Source organism: Electrona antarctica (genome assembly GCF_951216825.1).
Source record: "Electrona antarctica genome assembly, chromosome: 3".
In the NCBI taxonomy this organism is placed as follows: Eukaryota; Metazoa; Chordata; class Actinopteri; order Myctophiformes; family Myctophidae; genus Electrona; species Electrona antarctica.
The window spans coordinates 5,736,678-5,755,186 of NC_136808.1; the positions used below are offsets into that span (position 1 = coordinate 5,736,678).

General features: G+C 42.6%; 1 protein-coding gene across 1 annotated transcript; it reads left to right on the forward strand.

The window, feature by feature from the left end:
- Positions 1-370: 370 nt before the first annotated feature.
- Positions 371-16,490, forward strand: adpgk2 (ADP-dependent glucokinase 2). The gene is made up of 7 exons (XM_079497751.1): positions 371-678; positions 4,282-4,441; positions 7,072-7,262; positions 8,521-8,617; positions 11,279-11,415; positions 11,962-12,098; positions 13,695-16,490. The coding sequence occupies exons 1-7, from the start codon at positions 474-476 to the stop codon at positions 14,235-14,237; spliced, it is 1,470 nt and encodes a 489-aa protein (XP_079353877.1). The 5' UTR covers positions 371-473; the 3' UTR covers positions 14,238-16,490.
- Positions 16,491-18,509: the final 2,019 nt, after the last annotated feature.

Here is an 18,509-nt window from a genome sequence, read left to right on the forward strand (position 1 = left end):
TAACGATGAAGACATTGACGAAACATTTTCGCTGTGGTGAGTTAATAATAATAAACTTTATTTATATAGCACCTTTCATACAGAGTTGCAGTTGAAAGTGCTTCACAGGCAGGACAGAAATCAGGTACTTTACAGTTAGGTGATAACATATCAGACAGGTCACAACACAATCACAACATATCAGACACAATCCACATAGTATGCATATAATCATGAACATAAAAGGGGAATAAAAGGTCAGGCATAGAGTTAAAAAAAGACATACATATAAGATCATGAAAATAACATTTATTAATTTAAGTCTAGGGCATTTGAGAGAATAAGCACGGTACCGGGGAACCTTCTATAAAGTTGGTAAACTGGCGAGTTGTCCGGTATCCCTCTGGGAGCAGCAAGCAGAGTGTAGTGTGGATGTGGACCACTGTCTGGACCAGTCAGTGTTGCTGCTGCTGGCAGCCAGATCAGCAGCGACAATGGAGGGAAGGAGTAGGTTCTCAGTCATGAAGTATGGCTCCGCTCTGTCCCTGTTGGTGGTTCTGTTGGCTTACTGGTTCAGAACGCCACAGAACAATAATAACATGTTGGACGACCGTCTGGACGCCGTGCTGTCCTCTCTGCTCCGGGCCGAGAGCAAAGTAGGGATCGACAGCCATGCAGCCAGACCCAGGGTGGCCATTGGTAAGAGCTAACGTTAGCTAACATTATCATTTCATTGATGTCAATACGTTATTAACAGGTTTATTTATGCAAAGGCATTCTAAAAGGATAACCCAAAGAAGCGGAATATGCCTTATTTCCATTGAGGTCCTGTATTCAATTCATCGAGGTGGCTTTTGTTGATTGATGGTTTAGTATACAGGTGAATTATGAACAGGCAACAGCACAGCAGCCTGTTTTGATGGTTTTAATTAATGTATAGTGGGTTAACTGGGTTTGTTATTTGCAATTTTATTTACTGCACAGGATAATTGTTGTTCACTAAACGTTTATTAATTTAATTTACAATGTATCTGCATGCTATAGGCTAGTTAGTGGTTAGTGAGATTCGTCAGAATCGAAAAAAACCTACGAGAGTCTAAATCTTGGGCTAGGTTCACTAGACTGTTATCTGTCATAATATGCATGAAATGAAATGAAATGAAATGAAATCTATATTTACCCAGGGTATCTGGGCTAAGCTCAAGAACTTGTTTCCAGCCAGGCCCTGCTCATAGAACACATTTCATCGTAGTGGTTGATGCCTTGTTCAAGGGCATTTCAGCGGTGGTAATTTTAACGTGTCGAACGGCTGATTCGAACTGTGAACCTTCCGGTATCTAGACCGCGCCGCTATCCGTTCGGCCACCGCTGCATCAGTAGTAGCTCCTGGCAAATCTTTCTCTGGGCGAATTATATATATATATATATATATATATATATATATATATATATACACACACACACACAGTCTTTCTATATAGCTGGAGAGACTCATGTTGCTGAACAAACAATGTAGCAATGGGGGGGGGGTTGTAGTTATCAGTGAGAACCAGTCATAAAACAGGTTTATCAAGCTGTGGGTGCAAATCAAGTGCGGCCTACAGCTACAGAGGACTCTTGACCCTGATTGTGACATTCGGTAGTTGGTTTGAACTAAAGACACCACTCTCCATACAATGGAGATTTTCTTTAATGTTGTCTTCTTTTCTCCCATGGGGGAGGGGGGGGATTGTTCAGCTCAAACCAGATTCAGTTCAAACAAGGGGTTACTCCTCCTATGCCACAAAGATTTAGCATAGGACTAGGAGCCCTGCCATATGTAAAGAAATGTGAATCCTTACTTACTTCCTTACTCTCCTTCAAAACCACTCGTCTCAACAGTCAACACTTATGGGTGGTTGCAATTCGAAACTGGCCCTGGTAAAAATAAGTCAAAAGTCATTGTTGTCCCTCATTAAATGTGCTTGGTATTTCAATCCTCTTAGCAGACCATGTATTGACCTGTGCTGCAGCTTTACTGTGTTGAACTTTACTGTATTGAACTGTGCTCACTCTACAAACTGTTAATTCATTTTCCAATCAATCAATGGTTGTTTTTTTAAACTCGTTTTATATTATCTGGGTTGCTAACGGACCACAGCATCTCATCTCAAGTGTTATTATGGATTTAGAGGTGAACTGAGATGTTAAATACTGAGTCATAACCATCCTGATGATCACTGACTTTATGGAAATAATCATGAGTTTATCAGCCAACTGGTGATGAAATGGGTCATAGTACCATATACCATTACCTCCATAGTATCCTTTGGACCTGATGACAGTCACAACATGTATAAGCGTTCACCTTATCTTCTCAACCTTGTCCTTTAGCCGGTCCAGCAACACGCCTTCCCTGCCATTGATTGATTGATTGAAAAATGTATTAACAGTTTGCAGAATTACAGTACATTTCAAGCACAAACTCAATACAAAGGCTGTTAACTGTGAGTGGACGACCCAATTAAGCATTACACTTGTTTCCAATAGGGTCCACCATGTTCAAATCATCAAAAACATTTAGAGACGTACAAATAGACACTATGCTGTCTCTTCCATATAATTACCACCAGTTACGTCATTATAATTTAACTGGTTAACCCATTTAAACCTTTAAAATAGAATGACGAATGATGAGTGTAAAAAGTAAGGCTTTTTTTATACCTGGTCATACACAGCATTGTATTTTAAAAACTGTGTTGTGAGCTTGCCATTTTGAAAATGAGAACATTTTCACCTATGACAAGTTGAAAGGTTGAACGTGATTTAGGGTGCGTTCGGAAATGCGCACCGGAAATGTGGTCAGTTGAGTGTGGTGGGCGGTGACGTCGCAGAGTGCGTTCAGTGTGCCTTATTTACGAACGACCACAGCTGTGACTCATTTACACCGGACAACCCCAGCTTCAGGGTAGGGTCGCACAGTGCGGGCACTCGGCACACCCGGTGCGCAGCGCACTGGATTTTCGAACGACAACGCACCGAGTGCACTGAATAAACGACGAACGACAAGAGAGCACACCAGTGCGTTCACAGGGCGCATTTCCGAACGCACCCTAATTGAGGGGGTGCCTGGTGGCTTAGCCAGTTTGTGCACAGACCATGCTCCTTGAAGCTGCGAAGACTGGAATGTGAATTTTCGGTCTTGTCTTGCGTGACTCTCCTCTCTCTGCCCTTGGTCTCGATCTCCTATATCAAAACATTTTTGACTGAACTCCTTGATATTGATAATGTGACAATATTATTGTTTGGGTACATTTTTGATCAATAGTCATATGGATGACGTGATGATGACCAAACTGGTAGAGGTACTAGAGGCATTCACTGTTCCTCACTTTCACTATCTATAACAAAAAAAACATTGCATGCACCTGGGATCCTCAGTGATGTATCCCAAGGTCATCGGGGTTCCAGGTCTCTCGGACATCATACCCCTCACTCAGGTGACCCAGCCGGGGTGATCAAGTCCCGACTTACGTCCCAGTAGCTACCCACGATCAGTCCCATTAGGGGAAAGACCAAGGCCACACAATCCGTTGGAACTACTCCAGAACTACTCTGCCAGGGCTGGGAGGTACGCTTCTGGTGCATGGAAGGACTAGGCTCTGTGGTTGGGTTGACTCCTGTCTCCTACGTCTCACCAGGTCCACTCCTGCTCTCACCAGGCCCAGGACCTGCGCGTTGCACCAGAGTCCCAGCCAGCACCAGACACTTCTAAAGTATCTGGTCTAATACATACAGAAAATGTCAGCACTTTATGATAATGCTGCCCTTTAAGACGTATGTATGTATGTGGGCGACTGTGGCTCAGGAGGTAGAGCAGGTCGTCCAATGATCCGTGGGTCGGCGGTTCGAATCCCGGCTCCTCCTGTCTACATGTCGAAGTGTCCTTGGGCAAGACACTGAACCCCAAATTGCTCCCGATGTGCTGGTTGGTACCTTGCATGGTTTCCGTCGCCATCGGTGTATGAATGTGTGTGTGAATGGGTGAATGTAATGCACAATCTATGTAAAGCGCCTTGGATAAAGGCGCTATATAAATGCACCATTTACCAAAATAACAGATGACCTCACTGGGAGGGTTAAGTCATGCCGAGGAGGAATCAAACCCTGGTCTCCACGGGGGCTGGTTGGTTCTTCTTGGCATGACGTGTTGTTCACATCTACAATACTGGTGTTTCTGTTCCTCTCTCCTTCAGAATCAGAACCCTTCCGCCAGGCTCTCCAGGTTTTGACCATCTGTGTGTTTTTTTGTGTTTCCTGCAGGTTTCGGGGGTTGTATCGACCTGATAGTGGACGGTGTGACACTGTTGAATAAAATGGGTCTGACTCCAAGTGGCCAGCCGCTCCACCACGACTACATAGAGAACACGGAGCAACTCATTCAGAGCTTCGCTTACTTCTTCCCGCCGGGAGCCGCTGCAGAGTGAGTGAGGCTGCTGTGTGTGCAAAACTGTGCATGTGTGCGTCTGCATTATGGTATGTCTCTGTCTGTGCACGTTTCTGTGTTCACACAGGATGTGTGTGTGGTTACTAGGAGTATGGTTAGTTTCAGAGTAATGGCTAGTCCACACCAAGCAACTCCTTGCAACATGCAACTACTTTCAACCATTTTCCCCAATAGCAGTTGCATTTAGTAAGGGCATTTTATCAGGTATTTGACCAATCTGGGAACTAAATCGTTACCAAGAAATTTCTTCACCAATGTGTTTCTAAAGGTGTCTAATAACATATACTAAAAGTTTGAAATTCAACTCCCGTGGGAAATTGAGTTATTAGCATAATATGTGACCATACCCTTAACATCCTATATAAGGCAAAAAAGTCCAAATTTCATCATTCTTTAAGTAGAACCCTATAGTTTCATATGTCACATGCTACTTAAAGAATGATGAAATTTGGACTTTTTTGCATTATATAGGATGTTAAGGGTATGGTCACATATTATGCTAATAACTCAATTTCCCACGGGAGTTGAATTTCAAACTTTTAGTACATGTTATTAGACACCTTTAGAAACACATTGGTGAAGACATTTCTTGGTAACGATTTAGTTCCCAGATTTTCATAGATTTCTCTTACTAATTGGTGGACTGGCCTTGAAACTGTTTTGTTGCATTGGTGTGGACTGGCCTTTGAAACTGTTTTGTTGCAAGGAGTTGCAACTAAGTAACTACCGCATTGATGCGGTCTGGCCTTTAGTTCATGATGTCCTAGTACCTGCATTTGTCTCACTTCCTACTTGCATAGATTGTCTGTGAGTCATCTAGCTGATGTGCTGAGCATGTAAGACACTCTGTATGTCTTTAGAATCAGTTTAACCCTAATATAGGCTCTAATCCCAGCAGTGAGTCCCTGGTTCCATTCGAATACTTACCCTTATGTACAAAATTAGGCCCTGTCTCCAGACTGAACTGAAACGGAAACGTTTTAGCTGTATCCGCAAACGTTTTGAATCGTTTTGCCGTTCCAGCCACATGGAGCCAGCGTTTTGGGTGACCGAAAACGCCCATTTTTGAAACCCGGGTCCCAGAGAGAAAACGCCACCCTTGCAGTCTCTGTGTACACCGAATATGCTTCTTTCCTGAACCACCATCCCAGACACCCCCCTCACCCCCCACAACACTGCTACGTTCTTTTCTTATTTACTTACAATGGTGCAGAACAAAAAACAATATTGATTCTTGAGCCACGATGGTTCTGCAGGCTCCACCTGGGCAACGGTTGGTGCTGCAGGCTCCACCTGCGGCTTGAATGGCCCTCCTAAAGGCCTCACCATGGGTTTGTTGGGCTTCCTCCTCACGGAAGACACAGTCTGGGGGCGCCAACCCATACTGCTCCCGGGTGCCGTCTACATTCCTGCTGTCACCCGTCTAACCCGTTGGTCACCAGACTATTCCCGGGTTATTATTCCTGCAGACTTGCTCAGTTTATAAGTGCAATAACGGGTCACGTTGAGGGAATATGGCAGAGAAAGGAGTTCTATTTTTTTTTCAATCAATAAACAAATTCAGCTATTGAAAAATAGCAGATCTACAAGCTCATAGCGTGCCACCGAGTGGCGCGCTACGAGCTTGTAGGTCTGCTATTTTTGAAAAATCGCGAAAATATTTATTTCAGAAAACTGGAGGATTTAGAAGATTTTTTTTAAAAATTCGAGGTCAGGCCTAAATGGGTTAATGCTGAGCCTGAGTCAGTCACTCAGGTGATGATGTGTGAACAGATGGAGCGTTTGGTATCCTGGTAAAAACGGTGAACTTAACTTCTGAACAGCTGTAACAATCGCAAAAGAAACCAAATCAGGCTGATTTTAAGCTCTGTGTACTGTGTTCATATTTCATAAATGATGAGAGAGGACTTCATTGTAACGCTGTGAGTAGCTGGTGTTGGCTAGTCCTCCCTCTCGCAGTAACTAACTTAACTAATCATTCCTACAGTAAAATACACGGCATTCTCTTTCCTTTTATCTCGTGATTCTGTCTCTTTGACTGTAATGGCCATGTTCATTTATCTGGAAATAAACCCTAAAAACAACCGGCTGTCATGCTCACTAACTCTGCACAGAGGGAATGTGAGTGAGAGATTAGAGACAGAGGGAGATACAGTTGGGTGCCACCGATATTGTCCCTTATCATTTGACCCATTTAGGCCTGACCTCAAAATTTGAAAAAATCCTTCTAAATCCTCCAGTTTTCTGAAATAAATATTTTCACGATTTTTCAAAAATAGCAGACCTACAAGCTCGTAGCACGCCACTCGGTGGCGCGCTATGAGCTTGTAGATCTGCTATTTTTCAATCGCTAAATTATAACATGTTTAAAACACCAAAAGGGGTTCCCGCCCAAAATGGGTTAACTGTCCTTTTGCGCAGATCACGCAAACCTCAGCAAAAAGAAAAGGACAATATCGATGGCCTCCAACTGTACCAATTGTATGCTGGAGAGAGAACGTATACAGGAACAACTGAAATTGGAATTATCCTCTTGTTTCTTCTACCGTCTTCTCTCCTAACGTGTGTTCTCCTTCTCCTACCTTTTTACCGCTCTCCTCTTTCAGGCGTTTTGTGATAAACGACACCCTGTTCAGTGAGCTGGTGGAGGCCTCCCGCGAGTTACCTGGCAACAGATGGTCGGTGGGGGGCAACGCCCCGGTGATGGCTGGTCGCATGGCAACCGAAGGGTGTGACGTGCTGCTAGGGGGAACCTTTAGTCCCGACTTCACTGAGGTCTTGTCTGGACACATTGCAGGTACACACACACACACACACACACACACACACACACACACACACACACACACACACACACGAGGGCTGAACAATTAAATTGAGGTCATTTAGTCACTGTAATGAGTGTCTCTGTGCCATGTAGAAACCGCAAACCCCCAGGCTCTTATTTCCAGGATGGTAAATCCAATCGCTTTGGCTGGAATTACAGGGTTTTGTAGCAGATCTACAAGCTATAGCGTGCCACGAGCTTGTAGGTCTGCTATTTTTGAACTTTTTGAACTTTTAAATAAAGTTTATCGACCCACATGGGGCGACGTCACACGGGGCGGAATAAAGTTCATACAGAATAAATAAAGTCGGGCCGTATGGTTGAACCACACTAATGAAATCGTTGATTGCAATTATTTGACAATTAATCGTCAACTTCAATTTGGAATGGTGACAACCCTATTCAGTATTTAAGTCCGACGTCATTTTGTAGTGCTACGTCACGTCCGGGTCCAAGTGGCACCAGCTCCCGTCCGCAGCTCATTGTAAATAGAATATCTAAACGTGTGAATCTTTTTACAATGACGTTATTTTTCAGAAAGGAAGCCATTGAGGGTTAAAATGGGTCTTAATGCTTCCAACTCGAGTAGAATTATTAATGTTTTGTACAAGTGTCCATGACAAAGAAAATATATGATGTGGAGACAATAAAGACTATTATTATCATTATTATTGAAGGTGGTAACAGTCCATTTGCTCAGTACAATATTTCGGGGGCATATTTAGAATGTGTGCAGGCTTGAGTATGTTGAATCTAGTTTGCATTAATGAGGATTTAGTTGACACAATGAAATAAAATGGCGATAGTATTCCGTGTGGGGGCAAGACGGCCTGTCACAGCCAGATTTGGGAGAGCAGCAGCTTTGTTGTTGCGAGGAAAGCTGTAAAATGAGACTTTCGTGGTTGTTTTCGTCTCAGATTTAGTCAGACGGAGCGTCACAGTATAACTCTATGGGGACACAAAAGCGACACAAAAGTAGGACCCGGAAGTATCTCTGGAGGGGGTGCTCACGTTAGGGCATTCACTTCTAGTCATTTTGACTAGTTGGTGTGTGTGTGTGTGTGTGTGTGTGTGTGTGTGTGGGGGTGTGTGGGTGTGTGGGTGTGTGTGTGGGTGTGTGTGGGTGTTCAACTAGTACCAACAAGGTCGACTAGTGGATTTACTAGTCGACTAGTTGCTTAATGCCCTAGCTCACGTCACGGCTAAAATACTGAATTAATCTTTGCAGTGGCAGGAAACATAGTGGAGGAGCCCGACATCCACCTCATCCTGGAGTATCCAATGGGAGCGAGCTGGGGACAGTACACCTCACGCAGAGCCAACAGGTATACACACATACTTAGAGAGCTATGTTTGCTTGCTATATTACAGGTTTGAATGGCAACGTCTTAACTTGAGAAGCAGAACTGGGGTTCTGTTCTGTCAGGCTGATTCTGTGTGTGCTACTTGTATTGCATTGAAGCTAGGCATGTAACGATACACTCAACTCACGATACGATACGTACCACGATATGAGGTTCACGATACGACTTTTCACGATATTTTCAACACAATTATTTTTCAGACAAATATATAATGAAAAATATATATATTTTTTAATGATTTATCTTCCCCCCAAGCTTTTTTCACAATTTGTATTTAAATACATTGCAAAAGTAGCATTACTTTTCATGTAAAATTACTTAATTTCTGTGCAACAACTGTAAACATGCTTTCATGTTTAAACCTAGCTCGAGTTAACATTTCTTCTTTTCTTTGATGGCATCTTAGGATAGATGTAAGACCTATTTGACAGTGCAGAAACATAATTGCCTTCCTTGATGTATTAATGAGCATCAATAACGACCATCACCTGTGTCACAGACACATACAGCTCCCCTCTGCAGGCCTCTACTACTGAAAGTGACTGCATGGAGTCTGTCTCATTTATCTCCAAAAGCACGTGAATATGATGGAATATGATTACAGCTCACATTTCCTATCACACACTAGCCCCCCTTTATTTTATTTTATCGATATTAATTTTTAATAAATCGATACATATCGTCGGGATATAATATCGATATATATCGATATACGATATATCGTTACATGCCTAATTGAAGCATGTCTGTTCATAGTTCTAATAAACATGTGTTGTTTACTGTGTTGCTGAAACGTTGGTGAGAGGGGCTTTACATGCACTACATACAGTAGAGTCAACCCACGCATCGCTACTGTGTGTACCTGTTGACCCATTCAGGTCTGACGTCGAAAAAAAAAAAAAAAAAAGATTTCTAAATCATGACAATTTTCTGAAAGATTTGAGGCACATTTTAACGATTTTTCAAAAATAGCAGACCTACAAGCTCATAGCGCGCCACTCGGTGGCGCGCTATGAGCTTGTAGATCTGCTATTTTTCAATAGCTAAATTATAACCTGATGTTTAAAACACCAAAAGGGGTTCCCGCCCAAAATGGGTTAAGTACTGTACAGCAGGGGTTTTCAACAGGTGGTCCGTGGACCACTGGTGGTCCGTGAAGGTATTGCATGTGGTCCCTGACCATATGCATTTAGTAATGTAGCAAAGAGAAATATTTTGTATTTTGTTCCACGGAACAGTGCTCTAAGCTTTTGTGCACTGTTCCGTGGAAGTGCGTCAATGAATAATCAGAATTACTGGGAAGTCTGAGGTTAAGAAATTCCACAGAAAAGGCAGTTAGAATCTCAAGAAGGGTGAAGTGTACCAGCTTGCCTGATTGAGCCATCATTATTAGGAAATGTGCCCATAGAATCATGTCATTATGTGCTATATTTTGCATATATATATATATATATATATATAAAAAAAATTGTTCAAATAGCTGATCTACAAGATCATAATGTGTGGATGTAGATCGGCTAGTTGAACTATTTTTTTTAATATTTTTCAAGATAGTAAAATATGGCAAAATATAAGGGATAAAGGGTAAGGCGCGCCCAAGATGGGGCCACATGTGTCAGTACTGTATATTAGTTAAGTCCGTGGACCCTCGTTTTAGAGAAACAGTACAGTATATACATGGGATGCATTCCATAGCGAGTTATGCTATGGAATGGAGCAGGGGTGAGCAACTGGCAGCCCGGGGGCCACATGCGGCCCCCACCTTCACTTAATGTGGCCCTCAGGTTAATGTCAGAATACTGATATAATATTGGTTTCAGCTGTTTACAATTCCACAACATGCAAACATGACCCGCTTTAATTACTTCAGTCTAAATTAGTAGCTCATTGCTCAACACAAATACTTAATAACACAAGTATTATAAAACATGTACATTTTCAGGATTCCAATTCAAAAATAGCAAAAATGTATTCAAGATTTCAATTAGAATATAGCAAAAATAGCCGATCTTTAAGCTCAAAACGCGTCGCTTTGAGCTTATAGATCGGCTATTTTTGCTACGACAGTAATATATGGCCCTCTAGGGAGCGAGTGTGGAAATATAGTGGCCCTCTCCATCGTCAAAGTTGCCCACCCCTGCTATGGAGTGTTACGAAAGCACTAATCTTAGCCCATATCCCATAATTGCAACACCACAGTGGTCCCCAGGTTGATTCTTAGTCAAGGTGGTGGTCCCTGGTTCACAATCAGTTGAAAACCCCTGCTGCACAGTATATTGTCAATAGTGATGATTACCCTAAAGGTGGTTGCACACTGGTTCGCGTTTTTCGGAAAAATGCGCTCTGTGTTGCAGGGACCTTAACCCATTCTGGGGCGGGAACCCCTTTTGGTGTTAGCATTATGTTATGCTTTAGCTATTGAAAAATAGCAGATCTACAAGCTCATAGCGCGCCACCGAGTGGCACGCTACGAGCTTGTACGTCTACGAGCTTGTACGTCTGCTACGATAGAAACATAGCTTTTTCAGAAAACTGTCAGGATGTAGAAGACATTTTTAGAATCTGATCTCGGGTCAAAATGCGTTAACTCTATTGTTCTGTGTATTCTATTGTATTTTTAAGGTATATAGTCCATAGTGATGACCATAACCCCTACCTGGACTCCATGGAGGACTTTGCTGACAAATTAAAAGACTTCCAACCGGACCTTCTAGTGGTGGGCGGGCTACAGATGATGGACAGTTTCCCCTTCCAATCAGGTCAGCGGAAACAGCTAGCATTGACATTACACAGACTGTGTGTGCAGCTGACCCCCCATCCCTCCCCTTTCTATATGATCCCCATATTATCCCATAATGTCTTTTTTTTTAACCCATTTAGGCCTGACATCGAAATTTTCTTCTAAATCATGACAGTTTTCTGAAATATAATGTTTTTATATCAGTCGTGCTCAATATTTCATGTCAAGGACCCCAAAAGGCATAGGTAATTGGCCGCCGACCCCCATCTTAAAATATGTTGTTCCAGGGACTCCCCAGAAGCAACGATTTGACTTAAAAACGTTGACTCTGTAACAATATTCAAAGATTTGAGGCACATTTTCACGCTTTTTCAAAAATAGCAGACCTACAAGCTCGGCGCTATGAGCTTGTAGATCTGCTATTTTTCAATAGCTAAATTATAACAATGTTTAAAACACCAAAAGGGGTTCCCGCCCAAAATGGGTTAATGCTTCATTGAAGCTTCAAATGTAGAAACGAAGGCAACATAAAGGCATTGTCATTGAACTTCTACCTCCTCCTCAGGTGAACGTGAACGTCTCCTCTCCCGTCTGGCCGATCTCCTCTCCTCCTCGCACCCTCGCACCGGGGTTCATTTTGAGATGGCCAGCTTTGTGGACGAGGATCTCATGGAGGACCTCCTTCGCCTGGTCATTCCACACGTACGTGGAAATTCATTTATTCCTAATATTCCTCCTAGGCCAAGGCAGGATTTGGAGTGTTTACACAGTTCTACAGACTAGCCCTTACCTGTTGTGAGATATTGCCCCCCCCTTGTGGCCGCAGGGGGTACTGTGCCCTGTGTGCGTTTTCGCATTTTTAATTCACTAATAAATTCATTATTAATCATTAATGTGTAAAATCGAAAAAAAGTGGGAGTGATTGGTGCAGGCAGTGAAGAGATACGGCGATGTTTCTGACAGACACACACACACACACACATTCAGACATTCAGACAGACATTGTCAGAATTATAGTATGATGAATCAAACTGAAAATCTACAAGCAGTGATTTATGAACAAGCATAGCATGGGTGATGATTGGCTAAAAGTCACATCAGTAGCCATCTATATTCTGTGTCTTTATTCAGTGCTGTTGATGAATAAACGAATCATATATATATATATATATATATATATATATATATATATATATATATATATATATATATATATAGAGGGTATGCGCATGCCTAAAGTGAATGGCACATCGAGTGGCAAAGCAACAGGCAAAGTGAGTTTAAGGGGCGATTCACGCTATGGTCCCGGGTGCGCACCCGGGACCACTTGGTAGATGTTGGGTTAGTGTGAATGATGCGTACCGTTCCCGGGAGCGGATCGCCCCCAAAAGTCCCCGGGACCGCATGGGGGGGGCGGGTCTCTGGACCGTTTGAAGCGTATTCAGATACGGATCGTTCCAATGTGAATGCATGCGTACCTAAAGAAGGAAGTGGACTGTTTTTTGTTTTTTTTTAGAACGTGACATAATCTCTAGTCGACGAGCCAAGCGTCAACAAAAAAACCAAAACACAGACGCTGCACAACGCGTAACACCAGTGCATTTCTCAACGCCGCCCGGCTCCTGTTGAATCTGCGTATTACGTGCAGTACACGCTGATCTTATTCTGCAGACTACATGTGGCTCTTGGGCTTTGCTTGGCATATAATCTCTGGCCGAGCTAAACAAAATAATAATGATGCTGAAGTAGAATCCATAGCAAACTAATCGAACACGACACTGGAGCACAGAACTGACTGACACGGTGAATAGCAGGCAGGCTGACAGTGAAGTAGTATAACGGCAAAGAGCCAAAGAGGCGAAGCAATGCAGTGTGTCTGGATTTATTGGAGACAATGTTGCAGAGTTGATGGTCAGTGTCCGTGCGCGCCAGCCATCAAGCACACCGCCACCTGGATCAAAGTGTGTTATGCAAGTGTACCCGGGTGCGCTGTTGAATCTCGGGCAATGTGAATCATGGCCAGCGGGGGGGGACCAGGCAACCGTATTCGGAAACGGTTCGAATGAAACGGACTCAGTCCGTCTCAGTGTGAAAACTGTGAATCCCCTATTAAACATTGTTTAATGTTGTTTAATGCAATCAGATCAGATGCATGGGTTGTCAAGGCCAGGAAGTAGTTTTTTTGCCACTCGGTAGGCATTCCTGCATAACTTCCCGGGTTTGATGATGTCACGCGCATACCCTCTATTGATACTCAAGATCTCAGTATGTTTGACGTCGTGGTCTTTTGTCTTCCAGTCTGATTCTTTAGGAATGAATGAACAGGAACTTCCGAATCTCCTCAGTCTGATGAAAGGCACCAATATCACCGTGCTCTCCGACCCCAACCCCCGTGTCGCCACCGTCCTGGACCAGATGAGGGAGCTCTACCGCCTGGTCAACCAGCACCACAGGGAGGCTGAGGCCGACGCTGAAGGACGACCTCTGACCCGGCTCCACGTTCACACGCTGGCCTTCCAGGCCATGATCGTGACGCGCGGCTCTCAGTGGAAGAACATCATGTCCGCCACGGCCAAGGCCTCGCTGACGGCCAACCGCCACGTCTGCGGCTCGTCCGACATCGACCCCAGCAAGGCCCGGCTCATCATGGACGACTCCTTCGCCATCAGCAGGCAAGAGGGCAGCCAGCGGATCCCCCTGCAGGAGGCGAGACCCGTCAGCTGCTGGGAAGAGGACGACTATCAGGTCTGTGTGGCTCCGGTGTTGGTGTGCACCGACGTCTACCAGACAGCTGGGGGAGGAGACAACGTCTCAGCCGCAGGGCTGGTGCTTCAGATCTAGAGAGAGAGAGAGGGGGGAGACCGGTTGGTCTTATCTGTATGTCATGCTAACTAGATGTTAGCAGCTAATGAGGTGAGGAAGATTGGATTGATCGTTGTATGTATGATGCTAAATAGCCATTGGGCAGCTAATGTGGCTAAGATTGGAGCGTCAGGCTGAAAGTAGCCACTCCCGCACCTAATGCGTAGGAGGCTGTGCAAGGAGAACTGTGTATTTTGGGGTGGAGGACTTTCGTTCAGTCACACTCTTTGGCTTTGAATAAACAGCGCAGCCTGGAGAACAGGATGGTGAAATTCTATAATCAGATAATACGTATTTCTGTAACAAATTTAGAAATGATGTGCAAACCACAGCCCGGCGTTGCTGCAGAACAGGTCTGTGTTTTCTCTTGGGCAGAACAGGGGCGTGACGTTTTTTTGCATCCAATTTGTTTGATTTACAACAGGATTGTCCTGTTTTGTCCCTGTGACTCGTCCAGCCAATTCTCTGCATCCCGTCATCTTGACTCGCTGTGGATGACTTTTTCCATTGATTTAGGTTATTGCAGCGGTCCGAATCAAATAAAAAACAGACTGGACAGCCAGGGATAAATTCAGGAACACATGATGAAGATATTTTTTTGTTTCAGGACATTGTATATTTGTCTATCCTGCTGAGAATTCCAAAGAAGCCCAACTGTGCTATACTGTTATCTCCTTGTGTCTGGAGACCGACTGATGTCTGCAACACTTGGACTCTGGTAGCTCTGGGAAACATCCTGCAATTCAAACCAACTTTCACCCCTGTCCATTCTCTACATTTTAACCACTTAAACCCTTTATAGTAAGGGCATTTTATCAGGTATTTGACCAATCTGGGAACTAAATCGTTACCAAGAAATTTCTTCACCAATGTCTTTCTAAAGGTGTCTAATAACATGTACTAAAAGTTTGAAATTCAACTCCCGTGGGAAATTGAGTTATTAGCATAATATGTGACCATACCCATAACATCCTATATAAGGCAAAAAAGTCCAAATTTCATCATTCTCTAAGTAGCATGTGACATATGAAACTAGGGTGTTTTCATGATTCTGAATCCATTCCAAGCATTAGTTTTGCACAAAAAACACTCCTTGGGCTAAATTAGGCCATATCCACTGTGCTGACCTCATCACGTTTGTGATGACGGCTATGGCCGTTTTCCTTCCAAGGAGTGTTTTTTGTGCAAAACTAATGCTTGGAATGGATTCAGAATCATGAAAACACCCTAGTTTCATATGTCACGTGCTACTTAAAGAATGATGAAATTTGGACTTTTTTGCCTTATATAGGATGTTATGGGTATGGTCACATATTATGCTAATAACTCAATTTCCCACGGGATCCCACAAAATCTCTTACCCCGAAAATAGCCTAATCGGTCTACAAGTTTACAAGGTCTACAAAGTGCTGCTTTCTATCACTTCTGCAAAAAAACAGTTGGTCAGATGGAACCTTCCCATAACATGTGACAACTGGCAAACTGGGTTTGTTTTTGACGGATGATGTCATTCCTGAATCCTTTTGTTCACCTTACAGTGCAAATTGCTCATAGCCAGATATGACATTTGTTTTTCTCCCTACCTCCACCTACCTCCCGTTTCCTTCTCTCCGTTAAAGGAACACTTAACCCTTTTCTATCTTATCGCCGTACTGTATGAGTGGATCCACTAATGCTCACTATATCATTTCTGTCAACTCAATGAAATAGTTTGAAGACCACTGATATAGAAACGGGTATTTCAGAAAACTGTCAGGATTTTGAAGACATTTTTTTCAGGCCTAAATGGGTTGGACAGAAATCATTCCCTATAGTGAACATTAGTGTATAGATACAGTATATGGATATAATACGGGTGAAAATAGGTGGTTTTTCCTTCAACCCATGTTCCTTCCATCTACAGTAGAGCTGCACTACAGCTCTGTGTTGGTAGCAGATGTCCTGGTTAAATCCAGCTCAATAATGTGTTGTGCTGCTGGTGACACCCAAAAAATGCACACTACACACATCTCATTCCCAAGCCACTATGTCTAAGATCCAACTGTCACTATTTATATATATATAATATGGAGACGATGTCATTGTACAATCTCATTCCATTGACGGCTGGGATCAGCTCCAGTTGCACCACCACGCCACTTGAAATAGGATAAATTATTAAATTTTCTGTTTTGTTATTCGTTTTTTTCTGTATTTCCTGGATGGGTTCGTCTTAAAACGTGACTCATTTCATGTTCTGGTTTCTGTTGTCTTGTTTCTAATGAATTAAACATTCCAAAATGTCAGCAATTTTACACTTTTCTCTTGTTCGCATCCAAAGATGGATGGAGGACATTTTCCTCACTAGCCAATTATTGTCTTTGTCCGTTTTGGAGTAGAGGCTTGTGACCTTTTTCTTATTTAAAGATGAATGATGGCGAGCCATTTTAAAGTGTGTAGCTCCAGTCGGTGTAAAAGATGTTCAGGTCTCCCTGAAGGGAATAAAGGTATTTGATGCTGTAACACTTTCTCCATTCTGTACTTGAATGTTTAGTGTAAAAGGGAATGTTTTAGTTTTAAAGTGTGTGTGTGTGTGTGTGAGATTGTTTACTAATCATCATTTCTGGTTGGATACCAGAACGGGTCATGTTTCTACTGTGAACTGCTTCTGTTCAGTGCATAACGTCAACAACATGTGTTCAAGCTGACTGTTCTGTCATGTCATATAAATTATATCATAATATATTTAATATCACATCATGATATACTATCATATTGTATGATGTACCCGTGTATATATCATTATCTAATTTATAGGTGGTTGATCATATCCATGTTCTAAAGACAGATTTCTGCATTACATCTCATCACAGTCTTCTGTAATCACTAAGATAAAAGCTATGCTGGTTAAAGAAAAATGTCTTATTTTATTTGTATTCATGGCCAGCTCACTGCAGACTGGGGGGCACCAGTATTGCGAAAGTAAATTATTTTAAAATGTAGTTTCCAATGGATACATTCAGTCTTGTATGGTCATGTTACAGTTGGAGGCCATCGATGTTGTCCTTTTCTTTTTGCTGAGGTTTGCGTGATCTGCGCAAAAGGACAGTTAACCCATTTTGGGCGGGAACCCCTTTTGGTGTTTTAAACATTATGTTATAATTTAGCTATTGAAAAATAGCAGATCTACAAGCTCATAGCGCGCCACTCGGTGGCGCGCTATGAGCTTGTAGGTCTGCTATTTTTGAAAAATCGTGAAAATATTTATTTCAGAAAACTGGAGGATTTAGAAGGATTTTTTTTTAATTTTGAGGTCAGGCCTAAATGGGTCAAATGATAAGGGACAATATCGGTGGCACCCCACTGTATCTTTGACAGAAACACGCTAGGGGTTCTCCACCTTTGTTTACACCAGGACCCCATTTTATGTGGAAATGCTTTCATGGCCCCACACTTGACTTACAGTGCAATTTCAAAGTTTAACGCATAAAAGAAAGCATACATTAATTAGCCATAGAATAGAAATATAAAAAAAATGCTTTTACATAGCTGTTATTCCTGCTGATTTTGTAGTTTAACCCATTCTGGACGGTATCCCCCTTTTGGTGTTTTAACTAAGCATTATGTTATACTTTAGCTATTGAAAAATAGCAGATCTACAAGCTCATAGCGCGCCACTTGGTGGCGCGCTACGAGCTTGTAGGTCTGCTATTTTTGAAAAATCTTCAAAATGCGGCACAAATCTTTGAACGTTTTTCTTATTTCGACGTCGGGCCTAAATGGGTTAAAAGCTGTGTTTCTGTACACAATTAAGCATACAGTATAGAGCAGGTGTGCCCAAAAGGTAGATCTACCAGTAGATCAGAGGCTGTGCAGGTGACATGCCCCTAAATAATAATACTTTATTTAAATATTAAAAAAACTAAAACAATGGCATCTGCAATGCAATGTCAAATCCACAATGCAATATTAAATATTTAATTTAAATGTTAAATGAAACCCTACATATTTCATTTCTCCCGCTCTTATTTCCCATTCCAATAATGAATTGCATTTGTATAGCACTTTTCCAAAGTGCTCAAAGCGCTTTACAATGGTGCATTCATTCATACATTGGGAGGTTCCAATTGCATTTGTCTTATATAATGTCAGCGCCGCTATTCCAAAGCCCCCTCAGGCACATATTTAACCTTTTGGTGTTACGTTATGCTTTAGCTATTGAAAAATAGCAGATCTACAAGCTCATAGCGCGCCACCGAGTGGCGCGCTACG

Bases quoted from the DNA above. Each gene is read 5' to 3' on its own strand.
- adpgk2 (XM_079497751.1), top strand. From the start codon at position 474: ATGGAGGGAAGGAGTAGGTTCTCAGTCATGAAGTATGGCTCCGCTCTG. The intron at 7,263-8,520 runs GTACACACACAC...TAATCTTTGCAG, and splicing joins CTTGTCTGGACACATTGCAG to TGGCAGGAAACATAGTGGAG. The intron at 8,618-11,278 runs GTATACACACAT...TGTATTTTTAAG, and splicing joins ACCTCACGCAGAGCCAACAG to GTATATAGTCCATAGTGATG.